We start from the raw sequence: 17,058 nt of genomic DNA, 5'->3' as shown, positions 1-17,058 counted from the left end.
AGAATACCCAGCATGTTTCTCTGAAACTACCATTATTTAGTTCAGCCTGCTGCAGGGTCACTGTATGTGCACATGTGTAAGATATATAGACATATACAGTATATGCACTGCCACTGTACACCGTAATCTGCCCACAGCACCTACTGTATATCAGAGCATCCCATACTTTAATAAATAAATAAATAAAAAAAGACACAGAGACTTTAGTGTTTTGTACAAAAGAAAAACAAAAACAATTATTCAACTTTATTAACATCAAGTTTTTCTTTGCCCCAAACATTTGAATTCCAGTTTTTCTTATTAACAAATAGAAAACAGACTGTATACAACAGAGTGAACCCCTACAGCACTAATCATTCACAAGGTAAAAATGAACTTTTTGCCGACATATTTCTGTAGTTATCGCCGCGAGTCCGCCTCCGCTGAGCTTGTGCTGTCCCACCCCAAACCTTCTGAACCCTGGGGTGTGATGAGAATACAGTAGATATAACTTTGTACCATTAATACAGATTCACAGACAGCAGTCTCATAGTTTTTTTGTCCTCTATGTTGGTATGCCAAGAAAACCCATGATTACTTTCGTCGAGAGAATGACTGACAATATATCTGAAGCTGTATATATACTATATGAATAATAGTATTTATAATTCTTTGTATTTATTTATGTATATATATATATATATATATCTATATTTCTGTATAAAAAAGGATAGCGGGTCAGTTGAGGGGACTTAAGCAGAGTTTTCTTGCTCTTTGGGGAGTGGTCAATCCTGTACAGTTTCCAGCGTCCCCCGGAAATGACCCCTGCTGAGTTCTGTACAGTGCTGAATTCAGGTTCGTCAATCGATTATTTACCATGTTTTTTTTTTTTTTTCTTTCAGTATCACTAAACCTTCCTCCAGGGTTACGTATTTAGTACCGTAAAAATACAGAGAGAAAATGAACAGGCTTCCGCAAGTTCCCCAGCTCCAGTTTACCCAATGCAACCAATTATATATAAAGGAAATAAAAAAAAATAATAAAAAAAGGAAACCATAAAAATCATGTTATAAAGTAAAACAGACAGCAGCTCAGAGAACGGAGGTTCTCCAGTGTTAGTATCGAGGAACGTGTTAAAAATACATGTTCCTTGTGCTAAAATAACCTATAAAAAAGAAAGAAAAATAGAAATAAAAAATAGAGCACAGTACCTGTTGTGGAAAACACAGACCCAGAAAGGCCATTAAGACAAAAGATGTTAAATGATTATTAAAAAAAAACAGTTACTCTAAATCAAAGAAATGACAATATACTCAAATTCTGTAATAATAACATGATAACTTGATTAAAAATAAACATAATAATAATAATAATAAAAAAGATGCAACCAATTGCCTTCAAGTGGAAGGGTGATGTAAGATGATACGAAAAAAACAAAAAAACAACGTAAAAATAAAAGTAACGGTTTAATAACGGTCAAAAAGAAAGCTGTCGCTTCTGAAGGAGAGTTGTCGACGATTATTTCGTAAAGCAAATCTCTTTGTGCCAGTCAGAATGGGCCGCTGCGATTGGTGGAGCCGCCGCTGGAATATTCAGCCCCTCTGGCCGTGCTCTCGGTTCGGGGGGTGAGGGTGGGCTGGGTGGACGGTGGCTCAGAAGGAGCGTTTTACGCACTCCTGACGTTTCCGTTCCAGGGGGCTGCAAGTCCAGGAGTGGTTCCGTTACGTTGCATAGTGGTCAAAACTGCCCAGGTACTCCAGCGCTGCCCTGTAGCACAGCTGGTACTGGTCCTGGTAGAGAAGAACGCATTCGTTAGAGGGGTTGTCCACAAACATTTGGACACATAGTGTATACATGAAATATCAATACGTTATAATTTTATAATATAAGTTTTTTTCAAAATTGTAGTGTTGATACATTTAGACCTAAAAATATATATTTTATTAGTTCTGAAATTGTAAATATTAAAACACATTTAAACGGATAAATATAGAATGTTTATTTAATAGTTAAAAGTAAAAGCATTAGCTGAATAATTATTTGTAATTTATTTATAAAATATATAATATAGTACTTATATTTATTTATAAATAGTTTGTATTATATTGAATTTATTACACTTACATATAATATAGCACTTCTGTGTACTTGATATATTTTTATTATATTTATTTATATGTGTATTAAATGATATTTTATTAATATTTTGAATATTTACTTACTATAGTAACTTAGCTTGGGTCTTAATCACCCAGCCTTTATTGTATATTTTTATATTTATTGTATTTATTGTCTTTATTGTTTATTTATTGTCCTAGCAATATTGTATCATGTCCTACCCATTACTGCACCGGAGACTTAGTACAGGCCAAGTTTAATTTAGTTTAACTGATATAGGAATTTTATTAAATAAGACGGCATATCATTTGTTTCTGTCTGAGGAAAACTTTACAGAGAGCTTTAAATGGACGTTAATGTAGAATTTTATTAGAATTTGAATATATTGTTAATAATACTAAATAATAATAATAATAAAGAAATAATAATAATAATAATAAGTAATAATAATAATAAAAGAGTTTATTCCTATTCCATTCATCCAGAATTCTCTACACAGTGCACAGAAGCAGCTACAGGGTTCAGACCATGGAGAAACTCAGATTTTTTGGACATGATTTTCATTGGACAGCAGCGACTGAATGTTTTTCATGCAGATCTTAAACACGTCCTCTATAGAAAGCTTCTTTACACACGCTGAAAGCCTCTTTAGGGGGCAAAGGGTGGTTCCTCTATGGCAGCCATACTTGTTAAAAAGTGAATGCGTGTACAGGGGCGTAGATGGTACCTCGGTCTGCACCATGGCAGGTCTCTGTGTGCGCAGCGTCTTCACTGTCTGGAACAGATCCACGACTCCCTCATACCTCATCCTCTCCAGCACGATACTGAGAGTGATGAAGACTCCGGTCCTGCCCACGCCAGCACTGAGGAGGATCAACAGGGCAGGTTCATTTACACAGCAGGTACCGCAGGTAAAGAGCATCAAAGATCATCATCGTCACCGTGGTAACAACACCTCACACACGGTGATTAGGCAACTGCTCCAGACTAGTGGGAAGGCTGTACCTGCAGTGCACAGTGATTGGTCCATCCTGCCCAAACTGCTCCTTGGTTTTGTGCACTTGGCCAATGAAGTCAATGAATCCCTCGCCAGTCTTAGGCACTCCTTGCTCCGGCCAATCGGTGAACTGGAACTGGCGAATGGTCCGTGACTGGCCGTCCTATGGGGTGAGAGAACGAGAGAGAGAGTGAGGGAGAGAGCGAGTGCGTTCTGTAAGCATTTTTAATCTTTATTAAACTTTCCTTTTCATCTTTTTTATGTTGATTTTAATTCTCTAGGTGCAAAAACAGCAGAAACGTCTCATTTCATCATCATCAAATCTCTAGGTCTTCTTTTTGATGTTTCTGTTTACTGGCCTCCAATTTTTGGTTATAAACTGTATAAACAGTCTGATGTTATATAAAGGCATATGCAAAAGTTTGTGCACCCCTGTTTTAATGATTTGTGGTTGATGTTCTAGGTGTATATAAGCAAACACACTACAGAACATTTAAATATGGCATTTTTGCACATTTTAGAAAATTATAACTTTTTCTGATTCAATAAATGAGAAAATGTCATATATTTATATAATTTGTTAAAAACAGTAAATAACAGTAATACAGATGTGTTTCTCTGTGGACACATATTATACATTATGCATATTATAATATGTTATATTTATATATATATTTTTTTTTTTCATTTATATAACATACATATAATATACACTCCTAATTAAGCTCCATATGTTTGTATGTGTATGTTAGCTTTTCAGGACTGGAGCAATGCTGCATGTATCAAGGTTACTGAGAGAAACATGGCACACACTAACACACACTAACACACAACAGCTGGACCCCTCCCTGTCAGAGCAGGACACTGATGGAGCTTCTTTCCATATGGTAGCTAGCTGTATGAACATGTGTTGAGGTGATGTGTATGCTTGTGTGTGTGTGAGTGTGTGTGTGTGTGTGTGTGTGAGAGTGTGTGTGTACGCATGTGTGTTTGTGTGTTCTGTACTGAGTTCCCAGCGTTTTTCATTACCACGGCCCTATTTATAGCCTACAGAAAGCACTGGGGTCCAGGGGAGCAGGCAGCCAGCTCCAGAGCTCACGCCTCGGGGGGAGGGAGGGAGGGAAGGGTTGGTTTGGGGAAGGGGGGGTTATGAAGAAGAGAGAGCTCAAACACGGCCACCTCACACACACACACACACACGTTCACATGCAACTCTTACGAGCTGCGATAGGAGGAACACTGAGCAGCTCTGATCGTTTCTGACAGCAGTGGAAAAGGCTGAGGGCTGCTGGGTAAAGGAATGAGACGATATACGAAGGAACGGAAAGCGGAAGAATGCGAGACGATGCGTGAAGGAATGAGACGACCTACAATAGGATAAGAGAATGTACACAGGACTGAGAGGGTGTACGAATGAACTGCAGAAGTGAGAAATACAATCTAATAAAGAAAGAATGAGATGATGTAAGAATGAGATAAAGAAAGAATGAGACACTGCAGAAAAGGAAACAGTGAGAATGTATGAAACCATGAGACAATGTAAGAGAGAATAAGCTAATGTAAGAATGAGATAATGCATGTGATGTAAAAATGAGACGATGTGAGAATAAGATGATGCATATATCAAAGAATGAGATGATGTAAGAATTAGGTATAATAGCAATTGCATGACAACGAGACAATAGCTGAAAACCTTTGAGACAACATATATACAACACATAAAGCAACAAGAATGAGACAATGTTTGTGTTGACTGTGTTTTTGAGGAAGCACTGAGAGGGAGGCAAGGTGAGATGCTCAGCAGCAGTGTGTAGTGTACCCACCCTGGCGTCCGTGACCTTGAACTCCCTCAGGATGTACTGAGGCATGTTGTACTCAGCCATGGGATCCACCACAAAGTACTGGTAGCGTGCAGAGCGCTCAGCAGGCCAGTACTGATGGCACTTCTCCTGCAGGGATGGAGGGAAAAAGAGAGTTGGTGTTAGAAGATTAGCATGCTAGCTCCTAACAATCTGGATTTCCCTCTAATACGTGGAAAACCACTTTCCAGTACAGGCTGAAAACTACTAGTGTTTATAATCCACTGTAAGAACATTCACTAAAGGAAAAGTTCATTTGTTGGTCAATTTTTTTAATTTTATTTTAAACATAAAATTTTAAACAAATTTAGTGTATTTTTTATTGTCTAAATTCAACAATTTAAATATACAGTATATATATATATATAGTATACTATACTGGGCCTGAATACTACTATACTACCTTCTGAGCACAATGCTTGGTCTCTAGGGCTCCCCCTAGTGGCTGGTCTGGCCCTGTAGTCTACTTCACCATACTATACCATGCTCTACTACACTGGACCTGCAGGAGAGGATTTTAAAAAAATAATTTTATATATAGATATTTTATCATTATTATTATACATTTGTTTTTCTATTACTGTGCTTCCTGAGCACGATTCTTGGTCTCTACGGCTGCCCCTAGTGGCCGGGCCACAGAAAGCTTTCCCTAATCTCTCCTCCTAATAGAAGGCCCTGTACTACACCGGGCCTGCACAGGTGGAGGAGTATTATTATTTTATTTATTATTATTATAGTATTATTTATTATATTGTTGTTCTGAGCGCACTGCTTGCTTGGTCTCTTGGGCTCCCCCTGGTGGCTGGGCTGCAAGACACTTTGCTTTTTCTCACTTCCTTATACCATACCATACTATACTACACCTTACAATACTACACTATACTATACTACACCATACTATAATAGGCCTGCACATAAGGAAAAGTATTATTATATTATTGTTCTTTCTGAGCACAATGCTTAGTTTCTAGGCCCCCCCTAGTGGTTGGGCCACATAAAGCTTTCCCTAATACCTCCTTCTGGTGGGAGACCCCGTACTTTACTATACTAGTGGTGAAAAAATGACAATTTATTATGTTGTTGTTCTTTCTGAGCACAATGCTTGGTCTCTTGAGCTCCCCCTGGTGGCTGGGCTGCAAAAAACACTTTCCTCATGGGTGGTCCTGTTCTATACTACACTATACTTTACTATAATGCTGGACCTGCACAAGAGGAAGAGTACTGTTATATCACTGTACTTTCTGAGCACAATGCTTGGTCTGGTCTCTTGGGCTCCCCCTAGTGGCTGGGCTGCAAAAACGCTTTGCCCATTCTCTCCCCCTAATAGGTTTTTCTCTCCCCCTAATTGGCTCAGAGGAAGGTCCAGCATGTATAAAAAGTATTAGTTCTGCTACTGTCAATACACCGAGGTAAACAAGTGGACACCCCCTTACCCGTCCCATCTCTCTGAGTTTGGTCAGCATCACTACGATGGTGGAGTTGTGCTCCCACAGCATCCTCCAGAAGTCCTCGGTGGTCTCGGCTAGAGGGCCCTGTGTGGCGATGTAGGCTTTCTGCTGCCTGTGAACACAGAGGAGGAACTCCATTCAAATCCATACCCCTGTTACTCCCACACGGCCAGCTAAGAGCTCTGGGGGCACGCTGCCTTCCTCTGAAATCACATCTCTACAGACTTTCGCTGCTACATTCCAATTAAGCATGAAAAAAAAAAGCCCCTGTACAGGTTCAGTGATGATAAAGCCGGTGAGTGCCAACGCTTTGGGTGTATTGATCTTCAACACTCAGCTTCATCTTCATCAAAGCGTCTTCCTTGTTACGAAGAGCCGCTTTTATCGAAGTAATGATCCGTTTTCTGTTCTAAACCTCTGTTAGAGGCACAAATTGAAGATCTTTTGGCCCAAAGCTAGTTTGAACACCTGAGAGCTCTGATTTGCAGCAGCTCTGTAAAGAAAAACTGTAAGATCTAAACAGCCTTCCATATAAATGGTTACAGAGAACCACGGAAAAACTCAGATACTCAGATTTCATTAGCAGTTTAGCCCCACCCATTCATCCTACAGCAGTTTAGCCCCACCCATTCATCCTACAGCAGTTTAACCCCACCCATTCATCCTACAGCAGTTTAACCCCACCCATTCATCCTACAGCAGTTTAGCCCCTCCCATTCATCCTACAGCAGTTTACCCACACCCATTCATCCTACAGCAGTTTAGCCCCACCCATTCATCCTACAGCAGTTTAACCCCACCCATTCATCCTATAGCAGTTTAACCCACCCATTCATCCTACAGCAGTTTAGCCCCTCCCATTCATCCTACAGCAGTTTAACACCTCCCATTCATCCTATAGCAGTTTAGCCTCACCCATTCATCCTACAGCAGTTTAACCCCACCCATTCATCCTACAGCAGTTTAGCCCCTCCCATTCATCCTACAACAGTTTAACCCCACCCATTCATCCTACAGCAGTTTAGCCCCTCCCATTCATCCTACAGCAGTTTAACCCACCCATTCATCCTACAGCAGTTTAGCCCCACCCATTCATCCTACAGCAGTTTAACCCCACCCATTCATCCTACAGCAGTTTAGCCACACCCATTCATCCTACAGCAGTTTAGCCCCTCCCATTCCTTCTACAGCAGTTTAGCCCCACCCATTCATCCTACAGCAGTTTAACCCCACCCATTCATCCTACAGCAGTTTAGCCCCTCCCATTCAGCCTACAGCAGTTTAGCCACACCCATTCATCCTACAGCAGTTTAACCCCACCCATTCATCCTACAGCAGTTTAGCCACACCCATTCATCCTACAGCAGTTTAGCCCCTCCCATTCCTTCTACAGCAGTTTAGCCCCACCCATTCATCCTATAGCAGTTTAGCCTCACCCATTCATCCTACAGCAGTTTAACCCCACCCATTCATCCTACAGCAGTTTAGCCCCACCCATTCATCCTACAACAGTTTAACCCCACCCATTCATCCTACAGCAGTTTAACCCCACCCATTCATCCTACAGCAGTTTACCCCCTCCCATTCCTTCTACAGCAGTTTAGCCACACCCGTTCAGCCTACAGCAGTTTAGCCCCACCCTTTAATCTTACAGCAGTTTAGCCCCTCCCATTCATCCTACAGCAGTTTACCCCCTCCCATTCATCCTACAACAGTTTAACCCCACCCATTCATCCTACAGCAGTTTAACCCCACCCATTCATCCTACAGCAGTTTAGCCACACCCGTTCAGCCTACAGCAGTTTAGCCCCACCCTTTAATCTTACAGCAGTTTAGCCCCACCCATTCATCCTACAGCAGTTTAGCCACACCCATTCATCCTATAGCAGTTTAGCCTCACCCATTCATCCTACAGCAGTTTAGCCCCACCCATTCATCCTACAGCAGTTTAACCCCACCCATTCATCCTACAGCAGTTTAGCCCCACCCATTCAGCCAACATAGGGAACTACATGATGCATAAGAAATGGCATACTGTACAAGCTTCACCACTAGGTGGCAGCAGTGTGCCACAATAACACAGAATAAATGAGAATGAGTTGGTGTGCCAAACACACATTTTCCTCCCTCTCTCTCTCTCTCTCTCACACACACACTCACACACTCAGAGCCACGGGTTAGCAACTAATGAAGGTGCTGCGGGCGAAGCAATAACGTGGAAGCTGGAGATTAAAGTCTGCTCAGGGTCTTGTTCCGACAAATAAAGAAACGGCAAAGGAGAGGAGAGAAGAAAGGAGCAGAGACAAGGCGAGAGGAGAAAAGAGAGAGAAGAGGAGGAGGAGGTACAGACCCTCTCGCCTCTCCTGCCACTCAGTGGCTCATTACGGAGCGCACACACACACACACACACACACACACACACACACACACACACACACTCGCTCGCTCGCTCGCTCGCTCGCTCGCTCCCTCTCTCTCTCCACAGCCTACCAAAACACACGTCAGGGACACGAAACCCTTCTCCAAGCCGTCCACTTCACTCTCGCGCGAGCAGCCGGCAGCGAGCGCACACTGATGGCTTAATTAAAAGACCCACTGGGAAAAGCTCTGGTTAAAGTCAAACGGCACACGTTAGACGACACGCCAGAACCCCCGGAGAGGTTCCACCGCAGAACGAGCGCGGAACCGATTGGCTTGCTTGTGAACTGTGATGATGAATAGCGTTTATTAGAGACATCCTGATCCACTTACACTACATGCCCACCCCATTCTAATTGAAAACATTCAGCTACTTTAAGCTGCACCCATTGCTGACACAGATGTGCAAATGCACACACAGCTTGTCTAGTCCCTGTAGAGAAGAAGTACTGCCAATAGAATAGGACTCTCTGGAGCAGATCAACATCATGACCCTATTGGCTCCATGCTACCTAATGCCAGGCGTGGGCTAGAGGAGGGGTATAAAGCCCCTTAAAGAGCTTCTAAAGAGAACACAGGTTATCTAGAACCGAGCGCTCCACACCAAAACCCACTGAATGAGTCTGTTTAGATATTAACGGTCTAATTTTGTATACATTTATTATAAAAAAAAAAAAAATAAAAAAAAAGCAGTTTAGCCCCACCCACTCACATTGAAGTGACAAGGAATGTTCCAGCCTGGGCTGCTTCATGAACAAGGCAGCCAATCAGAGCTAATCGTATTACTGCATATACAAGTCTTACAGACAAAGCCTGTTCTACTTTACTAATGATTTCATTCAACTAATCAATAAATGACTATTATTTTGTTAGGTTATATGACTGACTGCTAATAGCACCCCCTTGTGGAGAATCTTAAGCCTGCTAAAATCAAGTTAGCTTAAAAACTGAGCTGTGTCACATGTATTTGCAAAGAAATTAAATAAATAAATAAATGGAGTTCCCTAAATCACCTCTAATATAACACTAGAGCATTAGAGGTGTGCTAAATGGTGTACATCAGCTTCCATAGCTTGTTAGCTACATTCAAGGATTCAAGGATTCAAGGAGACTTTATTGTCATTCGCATCACATGTGGTACATGGGGTGGAACGAAATTGTGGTACCCAAGGACCCAGTTTTACCCAGACAGCAGTACTTAAATAAATAAAATATACATAAATATATAAAAATATATGTAAAAATGAAAATAAAATACAGAGAGAACATCAGTAAATGGAGAAGGTAGCAGCAGAGTGTATTTAAAGTGACTAGTGTCGTCAAAGTGTCGTTGCAGCTCCAGAGCTCCAGAGCAAAACTACAGAAGCAGACTTCAGATCTGGGATGGGGGAGAAAAAGAAAAAAACAAAACAAAAGCCACACCCCTTTTGACCACCTGTTCAACCGATGAGTTCCGGGGTCTATCGGCGCTGTCCGGGGGGGCTAACAGGGAAACATCTCTAAACCACTTCATTAAGGCACCTGCCGCAGTGGGAATGATCGCAATTACACATATTTACGCCCTGATAAAAGGAGCAGGTCTCTGTGGAGCACATTTCATTAAGCTTTAATTCCACAGAAACCGGGGCCCTCGTGTCACGCCCCTAGCCAGCGGCTCCGTACGCTCAATGACATTTCATGCCTGTGAGCCTTTTGATGAGGAAAACAGCCTTTTTTCTGGCCTCAGATTTCATTTAACCCTTTAAACCCTAAACCTTCAAACGATTTGAATGATTTTAAAGCATTTTTTTACATTTTGCATCATATTTGATGCATCTGGAATCTGTAGCTCACAGGTTTATTAAACATGCAGACACAGAACTGTATAATTAACTCGTATAATTTTAATCATTTTGAGTAATCTGTAGAAATCTGTATGTATTTTTCTTGTGCAAAATTGGAATATTATTAACTTATTATTATTATATTATTTTAGTATATAGTTATATTATTAACTATTATTAAATTAATAAATTGTAATTATTCACATATTATTTATTTATATTATGAATTATTTAATTACCACACGGATGTGGTAACTGTTGCTTTTGGGGTATTTAAATAAGCTGAATGCTTATTAAGCATAATGCTGTTTAGCCCCACCCACTCACACTGAAGTTACAAGGAATGAGGCAGCCAATCAGAACTAATCTTATTTGCATTTATGAGTCTTATAGACACAACATGTTTAATTCCACTAATGATTTAATTCGACTAATCAATAATCAATAAATGAAAAAAAGAAACGATTATTTTAAAAAGACAGTTTGACTGCTAATAGCACCCCCTTCTGGAGAATCTCAAGCCTGTTAAAATCGAGTGAGCTCAAAATCGAGCTGTGCCACATGCATTTACACACACAGCCACTGAGGCTTTACCTGTAGCCGTCGATGCAGCTGGCGTTGATGTAGTCGGACCCCTCCACTCCCCTGATTGGCTGCAGGCACACGCGCGAGGACTCGAAAGGCATAATGTTCACCAGACGATTCTTGAACTTGTTGCAGGGCAGGTTGGCGCTGATGAAGCGCGAGGTGTGGGCTTTGGAGTTGGCCAGTCTCTGCAGAATCAGAGGAAACGGAGGACGTTAAGTGCTGGACGCTGAAGATACAATTTGATAATCGATCACAGAAGCTCTGTGCTGCCCTTATTGATGGATGCGCCGTTTTATGATAATCAATTTAAATAAAATCAAAGCCAAGTTTACTGTCCCATTAGAAATAAAACAAGAATATAGGCCTAAAAACAGAAACATACAGAGAGTATATATATATATATATATATATATTTATATTTATTTAATCAATATGTACAGTGCAAAAATGTGATAAATACAAGGTTGTGTGTGTGTATATATATATATATATATATATATATATATATTTGCTCTGTCTGATAGGATGGTACAGTGTGTGTGTGTGTGTGTGTGTGTGTGTGTGTGTGGTGGACTGGAAGGCAGTGTGAATGAGCGTGAGCGTGGAAGCGTGTGGTAGTGGTGTGGGCTGCTGGCTGAAGCAGGCTGGCCGAGGGAGTGGAGGCGTGACTGGCAGTGAGAGAGTACAGATGGACAACGGGAGTGAGTGGAGTACACACACACACACACACACACACACACACACACACACACACACACACACACACACACACACAGCTGACACTCTGCCTGCACCAAATGCTACTTTTACGCTACCAGTTTCAATATAGATCACCATCATGCCATTATGACACTATTACTGATATATGTTTATACTATTACTGTCCTGCTGTTATTATTATTATTATTATTATTATTATTATTATTGTTATTATTATTACTCACTACCCAGTTTATGTTATAACAGTAGTAAAAGGGTTGATAGAGTGCCTGACAACATTCATGCCTCAAAACATTCATAAGACACAGAGTTTTTGAGGGATAGACAGACGGACATATAGATAGACAGATGGATGGCTAGATAAGTACATAGATACATAGACAGACAGACGGAAATATAGACAGATAGAAAGATGGATGGATACAGTTTGATAGCCAGACAGACAGACAGACAGACATAGATAGACAGACAGACAGACTAACAGACCGACAGACAGATGGAAAGATATAAAGTTTGCTAGCTATATAGAGAGACATACAGACAGACAGATAGCCAGACATACAGTTTGATTGCCAGACAGACAAACAGATAGATGGACTAACAGACAGACAGAGAGACAGACATACAGTTTGATAGCCAGACAGACAGAGAGACAGACAGACTTACAGATGGAAAGATTAGACTGATAGATGGATACAGTTTGATGGACAGACAGAAAGATATACAGACAGACAGAAAGATAGACAGTTTAATAGCCATACAGAGAGACAGACAAACAGATAGATGAATTAACAGACAGACAGATTGATAGATGGATACAGTTTGACAGACAGACAGACAGACAGACAGGTAGGAAGTGTGCGTCACCTTGAACTCCAGCTCCATGGTGGTGACGGTCTCTCCAGGCGGCGGCTGGCTGAGTTTCTGGATGTGGGCGTACAGGTTTCGGGCCGGTACCTCTGTGTTTCCGCAGGTGGCCGCCTCCAGCAGGGCCTCGTGAATAAAGACGTACTGATCCTCCGTCTGCACCATGTAGTTCCTCTGAGCACGCATGCAGGTCACATGACCGTAGATGTCCACAGACTTCTCGTGCTTCATGCGCTCCAGCATGGCGTCGATGACGATCAGGCAGCCGGTCCGGCCCACTCCAGCACTGAGGGGGGCAAGAGAAAAGCCTGTTAACAGTCCTGCTAGTGATCGATTAAGTAACTGTGTTCGGGTGAAGATCTTTTTCAGGAGGAAATTAGTTCTGATGGTCTGGAACAACCCAAGAACGACCAAGGATGAGAGGCCTGCCATGGGACTGGAAACTGCTGAAACCCCACTGTCTCCTAGGAACATCCCCAGGAACCCCAGCATCATTCCCTTGACTGTCATAAACATGGACGCTGCGCAGTATAGAATAGAGGTGGAGCCAGACTCACTGCCTACTTATTTGACAGACCCGCCCCCTTCTCCCAGATCAAGCCCTAGTGTCTCAGACCGTCTTCACTGAGCTTCCAGTGCAGGAGCAGAGCGGATTTCCCCCTGGATACCCAGTTTGTCCGGTAAGTGAAACAGTGCTTCACCAGTAGTCCCTCTACAGCTCCTACAGGGGGCGCCATGCAGGTCCTGCTGCAGACGACCCCACCTTCTTACGATAGAGCAGAGTAAGGGTATAAAAGTGTAGAATTCGGAGGGACTGGAGATGGAAAGACCGTTCAGAGGAGGACAATGAGATGGTAAGTGGGCGGAGTTGTTTTGTAATTTAAACATATGGGGATGGGCGGAGTTACATGTTGCGCTGCCCATGCTTTCTGCAGTAATCGCTACAACCTAATAACATCAAGTTCATTTTAATGCTGGTACTGAATAATAAGCTCTAAACAAAAAAGGAGCTAACCCCCCCTTCCCTTCGCCCCCAGGACAGTGGAGGTTATCTCACCGACAGTCCGACTCAGTGATGGGTTCCCTCTGCAGTCGGATCTGCCTCTATCATTTTAACGGAGCGCTCCGTGCAGCCGGCGCTCGTGAGAGCAGCCAGCGTCTGAATAACACGAGTTGACGTGTCGAAAAGGTCAGCGCTGAGCTGCGGTGCGTTTTTCGGCTCACCTGCAGTGCACCACCATGGGTCCGGCGTCTGGAGGGTTGCAGGCTTTCACCCTGCGCAGGAAGGCCAGGATAGGGGTTGGGTATTCAGGCACTCCGTGGTCCGGCCAGGCCATGAACTGGAACTGCCTGACCTCGCGCTTCTCACTGGAGCCGTTCTGGTTCAGAGAAAACAGAGCGAAGACGAGTTTGTTTATAAAGCATGTTTAAAAATGACCAGCGTTCAGAGCAAACCGATCACGATGGAGAAAATAAGGAAAATAAAAAGCTATTTAATTAAAAATATATATATATTTTTATAATTTAATAAATACATTTTATAATATAATAAATATATATATTTATCTAATAATATATTTTATCTTATAATAACCATATACCTATCCTCATCTAATAAACTGCACACTTTCACATTCTTTTCTATGTTATATATAATAGATATATAATATATATATATCTAATATTATTTCTATATTTTTTTAACATTATTTAGTTTGTGATTACAGATTTATTGATAATTTTAATGTTCTAAATTCTCTTATTTTGATTTTCTATGAATTCTCAAAGCATTTCACTGTTAGTTGTACTGTGTATGGCTGTGTATGACACAAATAAGCTTTTATTTGATTAAAATTATCATACAAAAGCTGGCATATATGAACAAATCACAGCGAAATAAACGTGAAAACCTTGTATCTTAATTTCTGCCTCTTTTCTATATTTCAATGTGAATCTAGCAGTTTTTCTTAATATTATCTCATATTCATGACGAATAGACCAATAGAAATGCTCAAAAATGAATTAAACTTCATTTAAAATGTATATTTTAGAGATTTTAGAGAAGTTTGTGCAAGTTTGTGTCTCTATATGTATACAAATGTAGTAAATTGGCCCTGCAAAATTAGCCAATCAGCCCCTCGTACTAAATTTACAAGCCAGGTTATTTATCTAAGCATATCGGTCATGAAATTGAGGTCAGTAGATTTTTAGTTTACCTTATACAGCGCGAAAGTGCGCACACTGTACGTGGCCAGCTCCACTGTGTCCAGCATGGTCACCTGGATCATCCCGTACGTCTCTGTGCCTCGGACAGGCCAGTACTGGTCACACTTCACCTGAGCAGGGACAGAAAGACGCCAGCAGTCGGTCAGTCATCGGCCGCTTAAAGCACAAAAGCTCCGTATTTAAATGTACAGTCTGAAACACAGCGTTTTACTGCCTTCCTGAAACCCCTCAATGTGTCATCCAGGACGGCCTACTGAAGCAGAAGGGAACGCCACCTGGCCCCATAACTCACAAGGACAAAAGCTGCAGCTGAATCCAGGGCATCGCTTATAGAGGCCAGTCTTAAAGAGAGAATCTCACAGCTGCTTAAAACAGCCTCAGCACACCAGCGTCTGATCTCCACATTAGAATTTCAAATATCACTCAGCACCCGTTCATCTCTCACATGAAACAGACAGGCAAGGACAAACTGTATATGACTACTGTCCTCTTAAAGTTTAGCTCACCCATTCAGCCTGCAGCAGTTTAGCCCCTCCCATTCAGCCTGCAGCAGTTAAGCCCCTCCCATTCAGCCACACCCATTCAGCCTACAGCAGTTTAGCCACACCCACTCAGCCTAAAACTGTTTGGCCACACCCATTCAGTCTATAGCAGTTTAGCCACACCCGTTTAGCCTACAGTAGTTTGGCCACACCCGTTTAGCCTACAGCAGTTTGGCCACACCCATTAATCCTAAAACAGTTTACCCACAACCACTCAGCCTAAAACTGTTTGGCCACACCCATTAAGTCTATAGCAGTTTAGCACCACCCATTCAGCCTATAGCAGTTTAGCTACACCCATTCAGCCAACAGCAGTTTAGCCACACCCATTAATCCTACAGCAGTTTAGCCACACCCATTGAGTTTTATAGCAGATTAGCCTCACCCATTCAGTCTACAGCAGTTTAGATTAGCTGAACTCAGCTCATTAACATATCTTAAAGGTACAGTAACAGGAACGCTTCAGTTAACGGTTTCGGGGGAAACGGGAGGAAATGTAGAATACTGGCCCTTTAATGGTGTCAGCAGTGGGCGCATGTAGAGCTATAAGCATCCCCCCTGTGTGCAGCATGTCTAATCACAGGGTGGGCTGCAGCCTCTCTATCTGAAGCGCTCAGTTCGCGCCCCGCCGTTGCTAAGCCACTAGACATGCTCCTTTCACTCCGCCGTCTTCCTCTCCTCCATGTTCCTTTATCTCCAATCTGACCTTCTGTCCATCATCTCAATCTGAGAGCGCAATTTCCGCAGGCTGACGAGCTGCATCCCGTCGGCTGGCAGACGTGACATTTCGGAGGTGAGGAGGACGGGCGCTCCGCTGGTCGCTGACCTGCTGCCGTACAGCAGCGCGTGTGGGAGAGGGCAAACACGGGTCGCGAGCCGAGACGAGACGAGCGCAACTCTGGACCACTTACTGACATTTCTCCAACAGGCTTTTAGCTGGAGGGAGGCCTTTTGTTACATTTATGGAATATATTCCTGTACTTACACCCCCCCCCCACGTCTCCTGCCTACACAAATCGACCATAACATTAAAACCACCTGCCACTTCTGCCACTGTCTAGAACATCACAGTTTGGTTCTTGTCAAAGTGGTTCAGATTCTTATGTCCTTAACAGTGATACTTAGAAGATTTGGGTATCAAACCCACAACGCTGTGATCAAGAGTCCAACAGTGCCATCTTAATGGATCTGGGTATTGAACCCATGACCCTGCATGGAAGGGATGACCACAATCATTTAACCCACAACCATGAGATCCAGAGTCTAACAGAGGCAGCATAACAGATAAGTATGGAATAGGTATGGAACCTATAACCCTGTGATCCACTGAATATCCTGATTATTTAACCACAATCCTGTGTTCAAGGACCTAAAAGTGGCAGCTTGACAGCTCTGGGTATTGAAACCACAACTCTGTGTTTAAGGGAGCACCCTAAATATTGAACCCACAACCCAAGACCAGAAAGACCAGAA

At 42.2% G+C, this 17,058-nt stretch overlaps 1 protein-coding gene across 1 annotated transcript in view; it reads right to left on the bottom strand.

The window, feature by feature from the left end:
• Positions 1-202: 202 nt before the first annotated feature.
• The window catches only part of ptprfb (protein tyrosine phosphatase receptor type Fb), a 247,580-nt gene continuing 230,724 nt past the window's right edge, over positions 203-17,058 (bottom strand). The window contains exons 22-32 of the mRNA XM_072669416.1: positions 16,292-16,414; positions 15,336-15,384; positions 15,034-15,153; positions 14,042-14,196; positions 12,818-13,103; positions 11,237-11,415; positions 6,387-6,513; positions 4,918-5,043; positions 3,103-3,257; positions 2,825-2,960; positions 203-1,769 (exon numbers count right to left, since the gene is read on the bottom strand). Of these exons, the coding sequence (XP_072525517.1) occupies positions 1,701-1,769; positions 2,825-2,960; positions 3,103-3,257; positions 4,918-5,043; positions 6,387-6,513; positions 11,237-11,415; positions 12,818-13,103; positions 14,042-14,196; positions 15,034-15,153; positions 15,336-15,384; positions 16,292-16,414 (1,525 nt within the window). The 3' untranslated portion in view covers positions 203-1,700. The remainder of the gene's footprint in view (positions 1,770-2,824; positions 2,961-3,102; positions 3,258-4,917; positions 5,044-6,386; positions 6,514-11,236; positions 11,416-12,817; positions 13,104-14,041; positions 14,197-15,033; positions 15,154-15,335; positions 15,385-16,291; positions 16,415-17,058) is intronic.

Source organism: Salminus brasiliensis, chromosome 23, assembly GCF_030463535.1.
Source record: "Salminus brasiliensis chromosome 23, fSalBra1.hap2, whole genome shotgun sequence".
Lineage (NCBI taxonomy): Eukaryota > Metazoa > Chordata > Actinopteri > Characiformes > Bryconidae > Salminus > Salminus brasiliensis.
Note: the sequence above shows the minus strand (reverse complement) of the source record. Positions and strands in the feature narration are given on the sequence as shown.